This window comes from Schistocerca nitens, chromosome 2 (assembly GCF_023898315.1).
Source record: "Schistocerca nitens isolate TAMUIC-IGC-003100 chromosome 2, iqSchNite1.1, whole genome shotgun sequence".
Classification (NCBI taxonomy): domain Eukaryota; kingdom Metazoa; phylum Arthropoda; class Insecta; order Orthoptera; family Acrididae; genus Schistocerca; species Schistocerca nitens.
This window is the reverse complement of record NC_064615.1, coordinates 1,182,799,634-1,182,816,121: the sequence shown is the minus strand read 5'-3', so window position 1 is coordinate 1,182,816,121 and position 16,488 is coordinate 1,182,799,634. Positions and strand designations below refer to the sequence as shown.

General features: G+C 40.8%; 1 protein-coding gene across 1 annotated transcript in view; it reads right to left on the bottom strand.

Moving 5' to 3' along the window:
* The window catches only part of LOC126235648 (dynein axonemal heavy chain 3), a 1,245,905-nt gene extending 1,230,539 nt beyond the window's left edge, over positions 1–15,366 (bottom strand). Inside the window, exons 1-3 of the mRNA XM_049944362.1 lie at positions 15,230–15,366; positions 13,566–13,707; positions 10,600–10,691 (exon numbers count right to left, since the gene is read on the bottom strand). Of these exons, the coding sequence (XP_049800319.1) occupies positions 10,600–10,691; positions 13,566–13,707; positions 15,230–15,366 (371 nt within the window). The remainder of the gene's footprint in view (positions 1–10,599; positions 10,692–13,565; positions 13,708–15,229) is intronic.
* Between the last annotated feature and the right edge of the window lie 1,122 nt (positions 15,367–16,488).

Genomic DNA, 16,488 nt, shown 5'->3' with positions numbered 1-16,488 from the left:
GATATTCAATAGATTTCTGCACTACTGCTGCCAATAGTATAAACAACTGACTGCTGGGACTGGCATAGTGCTCCAATTATACAGGCACAATTGTTGCATCTCAAACATTCCAGAGAGGGCCGAAGAGACGTATGTGCAGAAAGGTAAGTCAGGCAGTTTGTAGCAGCTCTGGTCCACCACAGGAACAATGACATCAGGTGGAACGAGAGGCCAGAACCGTGTTTGAAACTGATGCTCCTGCCTCCCTTCAAGCATCGAGCACCTGTTTTTGCCTCTGCTCGGTATCCAAAGATGGTTCCCATGCCCTCCTAAATGCGTACCCCTGGTCTATGATTAAATTACTGTGGTTTATTCTAATTCGGCTGCTTCCTTTATAACGGAATCCCAATATGATGATGCACGAGCCAAAACTCTCGTCTACTGAAGTTATATTTCAAACACATTTGCCAGGCAATGTAAGGATAATTCCCATCTGTGCAGTTCAGAAAAGCTAGTGGTGGATGGGAAGATCCAAATAGCCCGGGTTGTGAAGCAGCCATTCAAATCAAGCATGTTGCGTTCGGCAGCATATTGTGCCACAGGTTGGTCTACTTAGCTTTGGGCCACTGTTTGGCAATGGCCATTCATCCAGGTGGGCAGCCGATTGGCAGTCATGCCAATGCAAAAAGCTATCCAACGCCTGCAGCAGAGATGGTACACAACATGGCTGCTTTCACAGGTGGCCCGACCTTTGACGGGGTAGGATGAGCCTGTGATAGGACTGGAATAGGAAGTGCTTGGTGGGTGAATTGGATAGGTCTTGCACCTGGATCTTCTACAGGGACATGAACCCTGTGTCAAGGGGTTAGGACTAGAATATTGTGGAGGCTAGGTGAGTGATGGAACACCACTTACTGGAGGGGTAGGAAGGATCTTAAGAAGAATATCTCTCATTTCAGGGCATTATGATAAGTAATTAAAGCTGTAACAAAGGATGTGGCTCAGTTGTTCCAGTTCGGGATGGTTCTGGGTGATGAAGGAGGCACTCCTTTGCTACTGGTTCTTTGGGGTGGTGGGAAAATTGGGGGTATGTGGAGAAATGGCATGAGAAATCTGTTTGTGGACTAGTTCTGAGGGTTAGTGCTCGTCTGTGAAGACCTTAGTGAAACCCTTAGCATACTGGGATACGGAGCTCTCGTCACTGCACATATACCATTCTCCAGTGGGGAGGGGACAGCATATTTGCAGTGTTGAGAACTCTCTTTCCCAGAATGTGTAGGTCTCATCATAGGATTCATAGACTGTCACTACCCCTCAGACCTAGTCTGCAAACGGATTTCCCATGCCATTTCCGCATACACTACCAATCCTCCCATCACCCCCTAGAGCCAGCTATAAAAAAAACCTTTGTCCCCCAATATCACCCCTGACACTAACAACTGAATCACGTCCTTCACCAGGGCTTTGATTACCTATCATCATGCCCTGAAATGAGGGACATCCTGTCCAAGATCCTTCCTACCCCTCCTAAAGTGGTGTTCTGTCACCCACCCAACCTCCACAATATCCTAGTCCATACCTATGCTGTTCCCAATCCCAATCACTTGCTACTGGGATTATATTCCTGTGGAAGGCCCAGGTGCGAGACCTGTCTAATCCATCCACCCTTTCTATTCCAGTCCTGTCACTGGCTTATCTTGCCCACCAAAGGCTGGACCACCTGTCGAAGCAGCCATGTTGTCTACTGGTTCTGCTGCAACAACTGCACAGTGTTTTATATCGGTATGACTACCAACCAGCTGTGCAACAGGATGATCGGCCACTGCCAAACTGATGCCAGAAGCAAAGTAGACCACCCTGTAGCATAACATGCTGCTGAACATAATACGCTTTATTTCAATGTCTGCTTCACAACCTGAGCCACCTGGATCCTCCCCTCCACTACCAACTTTTCTTAACTGTGCAGAGAGCATTTGTCCTTGCAACACATTCTCTGCTCCTGAAATTATCCTCTCCTCAACCTACGGAAACCTACTGCCCCCACACCCTTCACCCAACAGTTTCTGCCCCCTCATCTTATCATCTCCATGCCTCTCACATTCTCTCAGCCTCTTTGTGTACTGCCCTCTGCCAATGTATTTGACCTTCCTATCCCTCTTTCCCTGTTCCCCTTCTTTTCCACTCCCCTACTTTTCTGCTCCCCTCCTTTACCCCTCTTCTCCTTTTCCAATCTCCTCCTATTCTTCTCTCATATTTCGTCTCCCCCCCTTTTCCCCCTCCCCACACACCCCACCTTCTGATGCTGCACCTAGCAGTCTCTAGTCCCTGCCCGCCTCACCAGACAGCACTCTTCTTCCCCCCCAACTCATTCTCTGTTATCCTTTCCCCATTACCGCCTCAATCCAGACTGCTATTCCCATGACTCTCACATTTTGGTCAGAGCTGCCAGTGGTGGCAGCCAAGTGTGTGTAGTGTGTGCTTTCTTGTGTCAGTGTGTGTGTGTGTGTGTGTGTGTGTGTGTGTGTGTGTGGTGTTTGCTGAGGAAAGGCATGGAACCAACACTGTCAATATTTTCCATATTTGAGAATAGCCATAGAAGTGGTGACTCAGAAAAGCTACAGGTAATCATGAATTTTCAGTGGCAACAAGCAGAAAGCAATCACAAGGGTTCTTGGGATCATACACATTTTATAGACAGTTTGTTGATGAACAAATGAGGCATTACATAAACTCCAAAGGAGGCAGAGCATATGGCATTTATCTGAAGAATGTGGAAGATGTTACTAGGGACTAAAGAAGAGTAAGCAGCTAAACCAGCAGAAATTCATGTAGTTGTGGGGAGGGGTGTTGAAGGGACCAGACTGCAAAGGTCATTGGTCCCATGTAGTTGTACTACCACTAATAATGTGAAGTATGATACAGAAATATGGAAAGGTTCAAAGCATCCAACAAGCAAGACCTTCAGGGTCCAACACTATCATCTAGAAAAATTTAAACATTTTTCTCCCACGGCACAGAGAAATAAAGACATATTTTATACCACCTTTATGTACTAGGTCAGGAGTCACTAAACTACAGCCCGTGATGTCAGTTCATCTGGCTCATCAATGGTACTTGCATTTGATTCATAAAATGTATGGAATGGTGAGATGTTACCAAGAGCTTCAGTTCTGGCTTAGAAGGATTGTGCACAATCATGATGTGGGCCGCACTCGTCATTTTGTCAGTTGTATGGCTCAGTGTGGAACAAAGTTTGGTGACCACAGGACTAATTAATTAGAATTCCAGTTGGAAAGACATAAAGGTCTCTACTTCCACCTAGAGATGTACCACCCCACACACAAACCCGAGCGCAGTCTCATAACGGAACCATTTCCACAGATATTTGATGAATGACTATTTCTGTCTACCAGCGAGATGAAAAATGTCTACCAATGTTTTGGAAGCTCAATGGAACTCCTAAAGTAATTCAACAATTAATATTTCAATACTTTCCATATTTTATTCTGTTCCTAAATAACTCTTAGATTTTTGTACGTTTTCATTATTATTATTATTTTAAAACTCTTGTTGATTTCTATAATTTCAGAATTATGTTTAAAGATCACGTTTTACTGTTGGGTCATTCCATGTCAATTCAACCAATCTGAGAAAATGTTCCAGCTGATAGTCTCAGATTTGGCTGAAATTTAGCACACCAGTGCTACCAAGTGTGGAACACTCGTGTACAAAATTTTAAGTTCCCCTGGCTGAAATTTAGCACACCAATGCTACCAAGTGTGGAACACTCGTGTGTAAAATTTTAAGTTCCCCTGCCAATTAGTTCCATAATTATGGCTTGTGAAAGAAGGTGATGTGACCCAGAAATTGCAACCCGCATCTGGCAATCTATCTTCAGGCCCAACTTCAGGTCTTAATAACTTTGGAACTATTCTGCAGAGTCCAGCGAAATTTTTACAACTCAATAACATCCACTTAGAGAACACACTCTAAGAATCAAAACACCAACAACATATTTCGGAGGGAAAATAAAAAATTCCAAAATGTGATTAAAAAATGTAATACATTAAAAGGTGTAGGTGTCCTCTATGCCAAACATAATTCAAGCAAAAAGAGCATAATTTTTTTTGTGGTACGCTTAATGTGGCCTAAACACACACAGAACTCATCTTCCCCATATCAGTTACACAAACAGAGTTACATGCACACAAAAATACAAAAATTTGAAAAATTACTTGAAATTTACCTGGATTTTGTAAGTGTGGTAGCACAAAAGGGACAAGTGATATCCAAGCCAATTTTCAAACACTGCATAAGTAGACCATAATATAATATGTGGCAAAATTTCAACTTGTTATCGCAAGGCATTTGTGTACAATAAAAGTTGACACAGATGCATTTGGTTACGTTTCTTTTAACACGATTTAGCAAGTAATAGTGATGATGCAGACAGCTTGTTTCAGATAAAGCTGCAGCAATTGTTGGGAACCATTAGGCAACAGAAAGTTAAACAATGGTAGTTTTCGGGGACAGAATGAGTCATTGTTATGCAGGAACAACAAAGGAAACAAGCAACAATTACAGGTTACTCATGCCTTTAAGACTGTAGTTCAGACCGGTCAGTACTGTTGTGGAAAGTCAGTATGGAGGCAGAAGAGTGTACTAGTGGTGCTTTTGTTCAAACAAGTTGCAGTATTGGTAGAGCACAAGCATCTGAATGTCATAAAACAACATATGGAACAAAATGTGGCATTCGCTTTGTACTGTATGATCTGGATGAATCGGACCAAGATTTGTTGCTATGGAGATCCGGGATTCACCCTGTGGGCACAAGAAGTACAGTTCCAGGAAACTTTAGTGTTTTGTTATCAACATATGAAAGTGTTTCTGGAAAAGTATTCTTTCCTACAAAGAAGTTGTTTTGATCCATTTCAGATTCATAAGAAGACAGTGAAGTGTAGCCTCAGAGAAATTGATATAAAATCAGTATTGAAAGTGAATCAATGCATGGGACTTAACATGAAACCAGGACAAAAGTTATGTTCCAGGTGTGTTACACAGCTAAAAAATGAAGAATATTCTGATAATTTACATGACAGTGACGAAGAGTATCAGCCACCTACAACCACAGCGGACGGGCAATTAAATACTTCAGTTACTGCTCTTGGTTTGTCTCCCATGAAGACACACAAAGTTGGGAAAAGAGGCAGGCCTAGCTATGGTAGAAGAAAACTACAAGAAGCTCAAATGGAATTAAAACACAAAATAGCTGATACACTAATGGTGGAAGAGGAAGAACTACCTGCTCCAAAGGAACAGAAATCATGCCAGAAATGCTCTGATTTGGACAAAATTCTGCATGATTTGAAAGAAAAATGTGCCATATCCACACGCCAGAAAAAAGTAGCTATTCTCACCCTTGCACCTTCCAGCTGGTCTATTGACTACACTGCAAAGGAATTCAATGTTTCTACATATATGGTAAGGCAAGCTAGGAAAATAAAAGCAACCCAAGGAGAGCTTCCACAACTTCAGCAGGCTCAGGGTACGCAATTGAGTTCAGAAATAAAGGAGCTAGTGTCGGAGTTTTATGAAAATAATGACTATAGCCGAATAATTCCTGGAAAAAGAGACTATGTAATGGTGAAAATGGGAAATGTACGTGTACAGATGCAAAAAAGACTGCTGCTATGCAACATATGAGAACTATATGTAGAATTCAAGGAAAAGTATCCCAATACCAAAGTAGGTTTATCATCTTTTTTCAATCTTCGGCCAAAATGGGTTGTGTCTGTAAGTGCAAGGGGCACACACAATGTTTGTGTATGTGAGACCCATCAAAATGCTAAGCTGATGTTTGCTGCTATTAAGGATTCTGATCTGGATTACAAAGGTGCAATGAAGCTGCTAGTGTGTGACATCAGTTCCTACCAGTGCATGATACATAGGTGTGAAAAGTATCCTGGTAAGGCAAATCTTGCAGAACACATGAATAACAAACTGTATGGTGAACTCCTTATGGATGACAATGAACTTGTTTCTTATAAACAATGGACACACATGGATCACACAAGTCTTGAAACAAAGCAAAGTACAATGGAAGATTTTGTTGAAATGTGTTGTCAGAAAATGGACAAACTGACCACACACAGCTTCACAGCAACAGCACAATCAGCTCTCCAGTTTTGTAAGGATAATTTGAAACAAGATGCAATTATAGTAATACTAGACTTTTCTAAAAATTATGCATTTATAGTTCAAGATGCCATCCAAGGATATCATTGGGACAACACTCAAGCAAACTCTCCAGCCATTTGCGATTTACTATAGAGGTGAATCAAGTAATGTGTCTGTCATGTACCTGTGCGTTTTTAGTGACTGTTTAATTCATGATGCCATTGCAGTTCATGCCCACATTCGCACTGTCATGGCATATGTGAAAAACAAGCTGCCTCGCATACATTTTATGAAATACTTCAGTGATGAGGCAGCTAGTCAGTACAAAAACTGTAAAAATCTCAAAGATTTATGCATGCATTACCATGATTTTCAGATTCACACACAATGGAATTTTTTCGCAACAAGTCATGGTGCTACCATTAAGCACATGGCATCACGAGCTAGTCTGCAGCACCCTACAGAAGGTCACATTCTAACATCTCTTCAATCATTTACCTGGGTACAGAAAAATATCTCTGGCGTACAATCATTCTATGTTTCAAAAGATGAGGTGAAATCAGTCAAAGAGTTGCTAAAAAGCAGACTAGAACATGTTAAAACTGTTGCAGGCACAAGGAGCTATCATCATGTCTCTCCAGCAGACTCTGACAATGTGCATATGAGCAGACTGTCCGGTTATAACTATAGGTTCATGCACAACATGTGTCTTCACAGTGTGTCTGACTCAGGATTCAGAAGCAAAAGCAGCAAAATACAACCAGGTTGCTATGTTCTTGCTGTTTATGATGACAAATGGTACTTTGGATGTGTTGCAGAGTGCTGTGAAGCAGAAGGTGATGTATTTGTGAACTTCATGGCACCAGCAGGACCAGCAAGATCATTTCATTGGCCACGTTTGGCAGACAGGTGTTGGAGTCCTTTTGAACATATTCTTATGACAGTGCCAGTTCCTACCACAGTGTCAGGAAGACAGTACAATTTGCCACTAAATGTACAGAGTACAGTAGGTAAAGTGTGGGAGAACTTCTGTTCGAAGCTCAATCGACTGGTTTTTAGCAGTTAAGGTGCAGTAAACATTAATGATAGGTTGTGATAATTTGTCTATATGTTGTTGCTTAGTGATTAAACAGTTGTGGGAGAGGGTAAGAAGAGGCAGAACAGTTTACGATATGTTTTTACAAAATTGTGTTTTGGAACAATGGCCACATCACCAAATACAAATGTCAACTTCCATTGTACACAAATGTCTTGCAATAACGTGCTGAAATTTTGAGATATATATCATTATGGTCTACTTATGCAGTGTGTGAAATTTGGCTTGGATACCACTTGTCCCTTTTGTGCTACCAACTTAGAAAATCCACATTTTTCAGGTAATTTTTCAAATTTTTGTATTTTCGTGTGCATGTATCTCAGTTTTTGTGACCGATATGGGCATGATGAGTTCTGTGTGTGTTTAGGCCACATTAAGCTTACCACAAAAAAATTTATACCCTTTTTGAGTGAATTATATTTGGCATAGAGGGCACCTACAATATGTACCTTTTAACGTATTACAATTTTTTAGTCACATTTTGGAATTTTTTATTTTCCCCTCGGAAATATGTTGTTGGTGTTTTAATTCATGGAGTGCGTTCTCTAAATGGATGTTACTGAGTTGTAAAAATTTCACTGGACTGTGGGGGATAGTTCCAAAGTTATTAAGCCCTGAAGTTGGGTCTGAAGATAGATTTCCAGAATCGGGTTGCAATTCCTGGGTCACGCCACCTTCTTTCACAAGTTGTAATTCTGGAACTAATTGTCAGGGGAAACTAATACTTTGTACACGAGTGTTCCACACATGGTAGAATTAGTGTACTGAATTTCAGTCAAATCTGAGACTATGAGCTGGAGCCCCTGGTTGAACTGACATTATTTCCTGCAACAGATTTACTTCCAGAATCTTAACATTATTAGTTTGTCCACCTCAGTAGCTGCAGGGTCAGTGTGGCAGATAGCTAACCTAAGGAGCATGAGTTCAATTCCTGGCCAGTTTTGAGATTTTCTCAGCTTGGAGACTGGACTCTGTGTTGTCCTCATCATCATTTCATCACCACTGACACACAAGTTGCCTAAGTAATATTGCATAAAATGACTTGCACCAAGTCGCAGAAGGGCTGCCACACAACAGAGAGATAGGGAGAGAAGGAGACAACAGTGTTATTGAAGTAAGTTGCAATTTGTATTGTGATGTCCGAGGAAGTGTGGAGGTATAGTCTCAGATGTGTCTAAGGTATTGCAGGAACTCTATAGCTGTTATTTAGAGTAAAAAGATTATTGCAAGATTTGTTTCTTGGATCTGTTTTAATAAGTGAATGTTATGTAAAGTGATTTGAAACTGCCATACCAAGGAACTTGGAAGTCAAACTGCAGCAGCTATAAGTGATTTCCATCTAACAATAGAAATTCCAGGTTGGAGTATCAACAATATTATGAAAAGGATAAATTTCTCCTCACCATAAAGATATGTTGAGCTGCAGACAGGGACAATGAGAAGACTGTTACAAACTGAGAATTCAGCAAAGTCTTGATCAGAAAGGAAAACACATACCCACATTCACACAGGCAAGTAAACCTCACCCACACGTCTGCTACCTCTGGCCACTACGGTCAAAAGCTAAATGTGTTGTGTAACAGTCTTTTCGTTGTGCCAACCTGCAACTCAATGTATCATCTTTATGGTGAGTTGCTTACCTACCCTTTTCATATTACACTCCTGGAAATGGAAAAAAGAACACATTGACACAGGTGTGTCAGACCCACCATACTTGCTCCGGACACTGCGAGAGGGCTGTACAAGCAATGATCACACGCACGGCACAGCGGACACACCAGGAACCGCGGTGTTGGCCGTCGAATGGCGCTAGCTGCGCAGCATTTGTGCACCGCCGCCGTCAGTGTCAGCCAGTTTGCCGTGGCATACGGAGCTCCATCGCAGTCTTTAACACTGGTAGCATGCCGCGACAGCGTGGACGTGAACCGTATGTGCAGTTGACGAACTTTGAACGAGGGCATATAGTGGGCATGCGGGAGGCCGGGTGGACGTACCGCCGAATTGCTCAACACGTGGGGCGTGAGGTCTCCACAGTACATCAATGTTGTCGCCAGTGGTCGGCGGAAGGTGCACGTGCCCGTCGACCTGGGACCGGACCGCAGCGACGCACGGATGCACGCCAAGACCGTAGGATCCTACGCAGTGCCCTAGGGGACCGCACTGCCACTTCCCAGCAAATTAGGGACACTGTTGCTCCTGGGGTATTGGCGAGGACCATTCGCAACCGTCTCCATGAAGCTGGCCTACGGTCCCGCACACCGTTAGGCCGTCTTCCGCTGACGCCCCAACATCGTGCAGCCTGCCTCCAGTGGTGTCGCGACAGGCGTGAATGGAGGGACGAATGGAGACGTGTTGTCTTCAGCGATGAGAGTCGCTTCTGCCTTGGTGCCAATGATGGTCGTATGCATGTTTGGCGCCGTGCAGGTGAGCGCCACAATCAGGACTGCATACGACCGAGGCACACAGGGCCAACACCCGGCATCATGGTGTGGGGAGCGATCTCCTACACTGGCCGTACACCACTGGTGATCGTCGAGGGGACACTGAATAGTGCACGGTACATCCAAACCGTCATCGAACCCATCGTTCTACCATTCCTAGACCGGCAAGGGAACTTGCTGTTCCAACAGGACAATGCACGTCCGCATGTATCCCGTGCCACCCAACGTGCTCTAGAAGGTGTAAGTCAACTACCCTGGCCAGCAAGATCTCCGGATCTGTCCCCCATTGAGCATGTTTGGGACTGGATGAAGCGTCGTCTCACGCGGTCTGCACGTCCAGCACGAACGCTGGTCCAACTGAGGCGCCAGGTGGAAATGGCATGGCAAGCCGTTCCACAGGACTACATCCAGCATCTCTACGATCGTCTCCATGGGAGAATAGCGGCCTGCATTGCTGCGAAAGGTGGATATACACTGTACTAGTGCCGACATTGTGCATGCTCTGTTGCCTGCGTCTATGTGCCTGTGGTTCTGTCAGTGTGATCATGTGATGTATCTGACCCCAGGAATGTGTCAATAAAGTTTCCCCTTCCTGGGACAATGAATTCACGGTGTTCTTATTTCAATTTCCAGGAGTGTATTATTGATCTTCATCTAATGTTTTTCTTGCCATAAGAAGGTACTTGAATCAGCATGAACTTAACCTATTAAAAAGGAGTAAATAAACTAGACTTGCAAACAATTTTTGAAGCCCCAAAGTCACTTATACCAAGATGACTTTATGTAGGAACAGTATGATATGAGGGAGTGGAGAGGCCACCAAAGATAATTAAGAATCAGTATAAAAAATCTGAGAACTATGCCTTCACCAGTTACAAATATTTTAACTCTTTGTTGTTAACTTACTCTTCTTTGCTCAAGTACTTGTTAGGTATCCTCTTCTTTGCTTCTCTCAAAAAAATTTCTGGGAACTGTTCAATCATATCATCTGTTATGCCCTAGAATTTTTAAAAGATAAATCATCAACCATGTGGCTAAACAGTATATTAAAAATATGTTAATGTAATATATGTTGATAGTATTTTCACAGTCACCAAAGGAGTATCCATTATCTTGAGCTATATACAACAACTGGAAACTTGTAGACAGTGTCCCCCATATGCATCAGTAACAACTGTCTCTTGCATTGTAAATGGATATTTAAAACTTAATATTATAGCACTACAATATCTACTGCAACTTCTAGTAATGCAAAATAAAATTAAAACTCTAGGCAGGTGAATGTCTTGTATGTCCCACCAAACAATGCTAACTCTGAATCTTGGTGCTGTGTAGCAGTACCCAATTTATTCACTACAGTCAGTGTGTTTCTTCTTCTCTCCTGAAGAAGAGAGCTTGATTTCTGCAATCCTTGTTTTCACCAACATTATAAACCTCAAATATTTCATAAATGTGCATATGTCTACTACCGTTTATAACACAATAAGGTGTTAACATCACGTCTATCTTTCACACAGCAGAAAATGCAGAGTGACTGCCAACATGCAGTACCAGATTTAAGTTTGACTACTTAACAGACTGCAGCTGAATCAAAGTGTTCAATGAATTATGAAGTGAAAAGACAATAGATTTACAACCGTAACCATTGCAAGGATATCGTGGAGCAGTTTTCAACATTGCAGTGCATATACTATGCTATGCAGCCACAGTAGTTCAAGACAAGTATAAATGAGTATCACAAAAAGCAATGTTGCAGTTTTGCCTAGCATTGATGTGCAGAAAGTTTTTTGAAGGTAACAGCTGCATTTTTGTTTTTGAAATAGCATACGATAATTTAGCGCTAACTATGTTATATCTCTACCTTGCACATTCTTTGAGTGGTGACTGTTACGTTAGATTTTTGGACAGTCAAGACATCGGTGTGGGGGAGAATCTTAAGATGCCATCGTATGGCATGTTCAAGCAGTGACTAGAAATGCATGGTGCAATCATGTTCCATTATTCCAAAAAATCTTCATACAAATTGATCTCCAGCAAAGAAACATAGAATATTAATGTGCTATATTATGTGTACAGGTCTTTGAGCCAAACTAAAATAAGTCTTTTCTGCATGCGATTCTTCTCATTATCTACCACAACAGTAACATACTCTTCTCGAAAATTGTCATTTTCATAAAACATCACTACCTCTTGTTTCACAGTTTCAGGTTAACAACTTTTGACCACTTCTGCATTCTTGATAAACAATTACTCCACTAATGGTCTTTGTCATTTTCTCTACACGTACTATGTGCTCTGTGGCACCATCAGTAGCAGCTACTCTGACAATGCTCCAAGAAGGTGGAGTAAGTGTTAAAACTTGTATCTGTTGACTGCAGTTGAACTTCTCCATTTCTAAGTGACGAGCTCCATTACATTGGAAAAATGTTCTGCATTGTTCACATGGACACCCAACTAAGTGCAGGGTGGTTATATGTTTGTTTCTTCACAGAGGATCAAATCATGTGAAGGTTTCCTGAAATACAGGTGCAGTACAGAGAATAGTTGCAGGAACACAACTGCTACTAACACCATTTTAATTAAGAGACTTTCAACAGGTTCAAATGGGAGTACTGTTGCTATGGTATCTCATGAAAATACTTTGTTGGAGCAGCTGCAAGTAGGGCAGTATCACATGAATTTAAAGATGTAGAGATCAACTACGTGTCTCCTATTGAATCACAATTCCTCGCATGGTACCATGGGAAAGGTACTGTTTCAGTCCTCTTCTCCAATGTTAAATGGAAGGTGGGTGTCCCATCATTACAAAGTCACAGTGCACAGTTGTATAAACTCGACAGTAAGTGCTACGAGATCGTATCTCTTACATTTAAGTGAACTTATTTTGTTTTTGGATCAAGACGTTAAGGAAAACAATGTTATATGCAACATGGAAGAGTTTTAAAAATACCGTTTCCTTGTTTCTATTTGAATTTGTCTACGAAGCCGTTATTTGCAAAAATTTTCTGTCTTAATTTTTATGTCTATGCACACTGATATACATGTAAACACTTATTAATGTTTCATTATTACTTGCATCTTTTCTTTTATTTTACTGAAGCTGTCTTTTTAATCTACAGTAACAGAATAAGGATATAACACCGCATTTGTTCACCCAAGATGTCTCTTGTACTTCTTTACACTTAAAAGACATTTAACAGTGAAGGACAAGATACACATTACAAAAAATGATTAATAACTGTTTTCAGTTCTTACCTGTTTACAGTTCTAACCTACTGGTCAACCACAATTTTTTTTATCATCTTCACATAACACTATGACTACAGACTTACAGTGCTCAAGCTGAGGTCTGTGCTGTTTTCCTGTACACAATTCCGCTTTTTTAAAAAAAAAAATTACAGCACATGAAAAAGTGCGTTTTTAAACATTTCTCACAAAAAAAAAAAACTAAATGATCCATTCTATTTCTTATAAATTATATCAACCTAGTGACCTATGTACTACATGGGTAAGAGAGTTTAAATCTGTAGGTCAACTCATTACCAAGTAATAGATCTCTGAAAATAGAGAAATTGGTGCCTGGATAATAATTGGTTACACACTCTTGACCCTTCAAACCTGGATTCATCAAAAATGGTTGCAGTTAGGACAGTGCTATTTGCCAGTTTTACTACAAAGACATGTAGGTATCCATGTACCAAATATGGCAAAATTCTGAATTCGTCACCTATCACCACCTGTGAGATACAAGGAATGACCCTGATGAATAAACAACTGAACACATCAGAATGAATATTATCGTCAGATTAAGAACATAAAGCCAACCCTTACATCAATAAATTACAAACTCAAATACTGGAAAGTCACTTCACCTGTGTCATGTAGTAGTTGATCCTCTGCATGTCCTGGTCCCGCACCAGCTGCAGCTGCTGCTGCTCCTCCACCGCTTCCCTGAGTATTCTCAGTTGTTCGTCAGGATGGACAGGCACCTCTGCCTGCCGCAGAGTCAGTATTCTAAAACACACGACTCCGTCAACAACTACGTGCGTAGCACTCTCGTCTGTGACACTGTCTTTACAAGACCGTGTGATTTTTGTCAGTGATACTTATGCAACAAAAATCATTTATCAGGCAATCGAGAAAGCAAATCGAGAATTGAAAATACTAAGCTCAGAGTTAAGGGCCGTCATCAGGGCTAACACACAGATCACACGCGCAGTGTAAGTTTCTTTGGATAAATCCATCTGACTGTTGCACACAGGCACTTCAGATAGTTTTATTATCTCATTCCTCTGGTTCATGGTGACACAATCCATCTGGAGTCATATTATCAATGCCATCTTACTTTTTCACCTAGAGGTCAATTAGTTTGGCTGACTGACTTGTTATATGTGTTGGAAACAATAAATTCATACGACTGTAAACAATGGAAACTTTCTTAAGACTAAAGACTAGCCTGTTAATGCTAGTGGGTCAGCAGCCATTTCAGAAACAAGGAATTATAAGTTTAAAAGGAATAAAATGAACAACTGTGAATGTTGAGAGTGTCAGCTTTTTAATTTTAGTTCATAATTTCACACTCATACTGTTATAACAGATTCAACTGACCGACAAGGACTACAAATTTCACATTCAGTTGGCATAAAACAAGTTGACATACAGATTTAAAAAGTAATGATGGGGTATAAAACAGTGCTGGAGATGGGAAAATGCAGAGGAGTGTGGACTGTGGAGACGAAGGGTTAGTAGAGGATTAGGAAAGGTAGAACCGGAGTGGGGTGAAACAAGTGCCTCTGTACAGGGAAACTTAAGGGACACGTGATATGGGACATGTGACATGGGAGGATCACAAGGCAGAAAAAAAGGGACAACAGTACTGAGTGAATAATACAAAGCAGAAGAAAAACAGTGAGAGTATGCAAGGGTCCTAAAAGTGAGGTGGGTTGGAGCAGAAGAGAAAATAAACAAAACAGGGTTGCGAGGGCCTGCTGTATAGACAGGGTGTCAAAATGGAGATGGAAGAATGGAGGGAGGCACCACATGATGCATCAGCATTGTCGGCACTACTTCTTCTCTTACCAAACACTAAGTCACTTATCAAATGTCATTTACGAAGTGGAGAATGGTGCTCCTGCATCAATTAGACAAAAGCTCAGAGATATTGTCCATGTCCTTTGCACTAAGCCATATCACAGTCCCAAGTAGCAGATCATTAACATGGGTTTCCTGTATGAAGAATGTGAAGACCCGAAGACTGGAATGCTTTGACAGTAGTAACTCTACTTGAGTGTTGCAGTAACCTTTAAGAAGTGACAATGTGGCCAGGTTGTGAAGATTCACCACACTGTATCCCACTGACAGATCCAAGAAGCTACAGTCCACTCTAAAGCAATGCCACATATTATCCACTGTCTGCCACGTTTTAATCCTCACAGTTGCCGGCTGGAAGTGTGCGAGTTGGTTCCAATTCCAACCTCCTGCTATTATTTGTCATGTAACATTTGCAATTCAGTTTATTTTCCGTTCTTTGATTTACTTATTTAAGGAATATTCCAAATTGATAGAATATTCAGTGCATGTATAAACAGGAGCTCTCTCTGATGAGATAGGCAGTTCAACTGTCCGCACTTGCAGTGCTAATTCTTGCTGTGACCCTGCTGTACTAAATTCCATATTCTATGTAAAAATATTGATGATTTTGAGTTTACGTTCTGTTGCTAATGATTTTGAGTTTACATTCTGTTGCTCTGGAACATCGGAGGTCGTTATTTTTCTGTGGAATCTTTCTATTTTTGTCTGAAATACCATGAGTCGCGTTTTACACATTATTCAGTCTCCCTCACACATTTATACAAATACCATCCAGCAACAGCAATTATGTAACTGTATTCCTGAGCTTGAGTGTGGAACATTCAAGGCATACAGCACAAAGAAACTGATTTTCACATTTCACTCATTATTTATATTAAACATCAATCAAAAATCAACTCTAAAATAAGTTTGTGGTTTTCTTCTTACATTCCTATAATGATATCCTTACATCCGTTCTAATAACTGGATAAAAATGACTCCTGTTTTTGTACAGAAAACTTGGAAAATTGTCTGCAGGAAGGGTTAATTTACATCACATATGTCCACTTAGGAAGTAATTGAATACTGTGCAGACTAGTCCCTGTGAGTCTGATATTCTTACCCTAAGAAAATCTAAAGGTTTCATAATTTACTATTAATTAAAAGTCTAAAATCAAATATATTTAGTTTTGTATGCACACTAACTCTGTCTGACGATGCAATTCGTCATCTCGCTTGCTCCAATTTTGTACAGCAGCTTGTTGTAAAATTACACGGTAATCTTTCTTTGGTCTTTTCTTCTTAGCTGGAGCATTACTGGCTTGTATCAATGCCTGAAACAGAAAAAAGATGACTTTGTATCTTCCATAACAAATATTAGTCAGAAATTGTACACATGCTTGAAATATATGTGGTGAAATCAACATAATTTCATTTTTTATTTAAGCACAAACCTATGATATTTTTAACTCCAAATACAATGATAAACATTTAGTATTTCATGAACATAAATACAGCTCAATCTGTAGAACCACTAACAATCTATCCACTTAAATTAAGTTAAAACAGTCATCCATCATTGTCATTTACCATAATTGTCTAAGAAACTGCATATCCTTCTATCTATCACAAGTAGCAATCAACACTAACCTCTAGACTGATTGTGCCAGGAGCTTCAACAATAGCTTTGGACATCTTATTCACCCGTGCTATTTTAGGTGGATA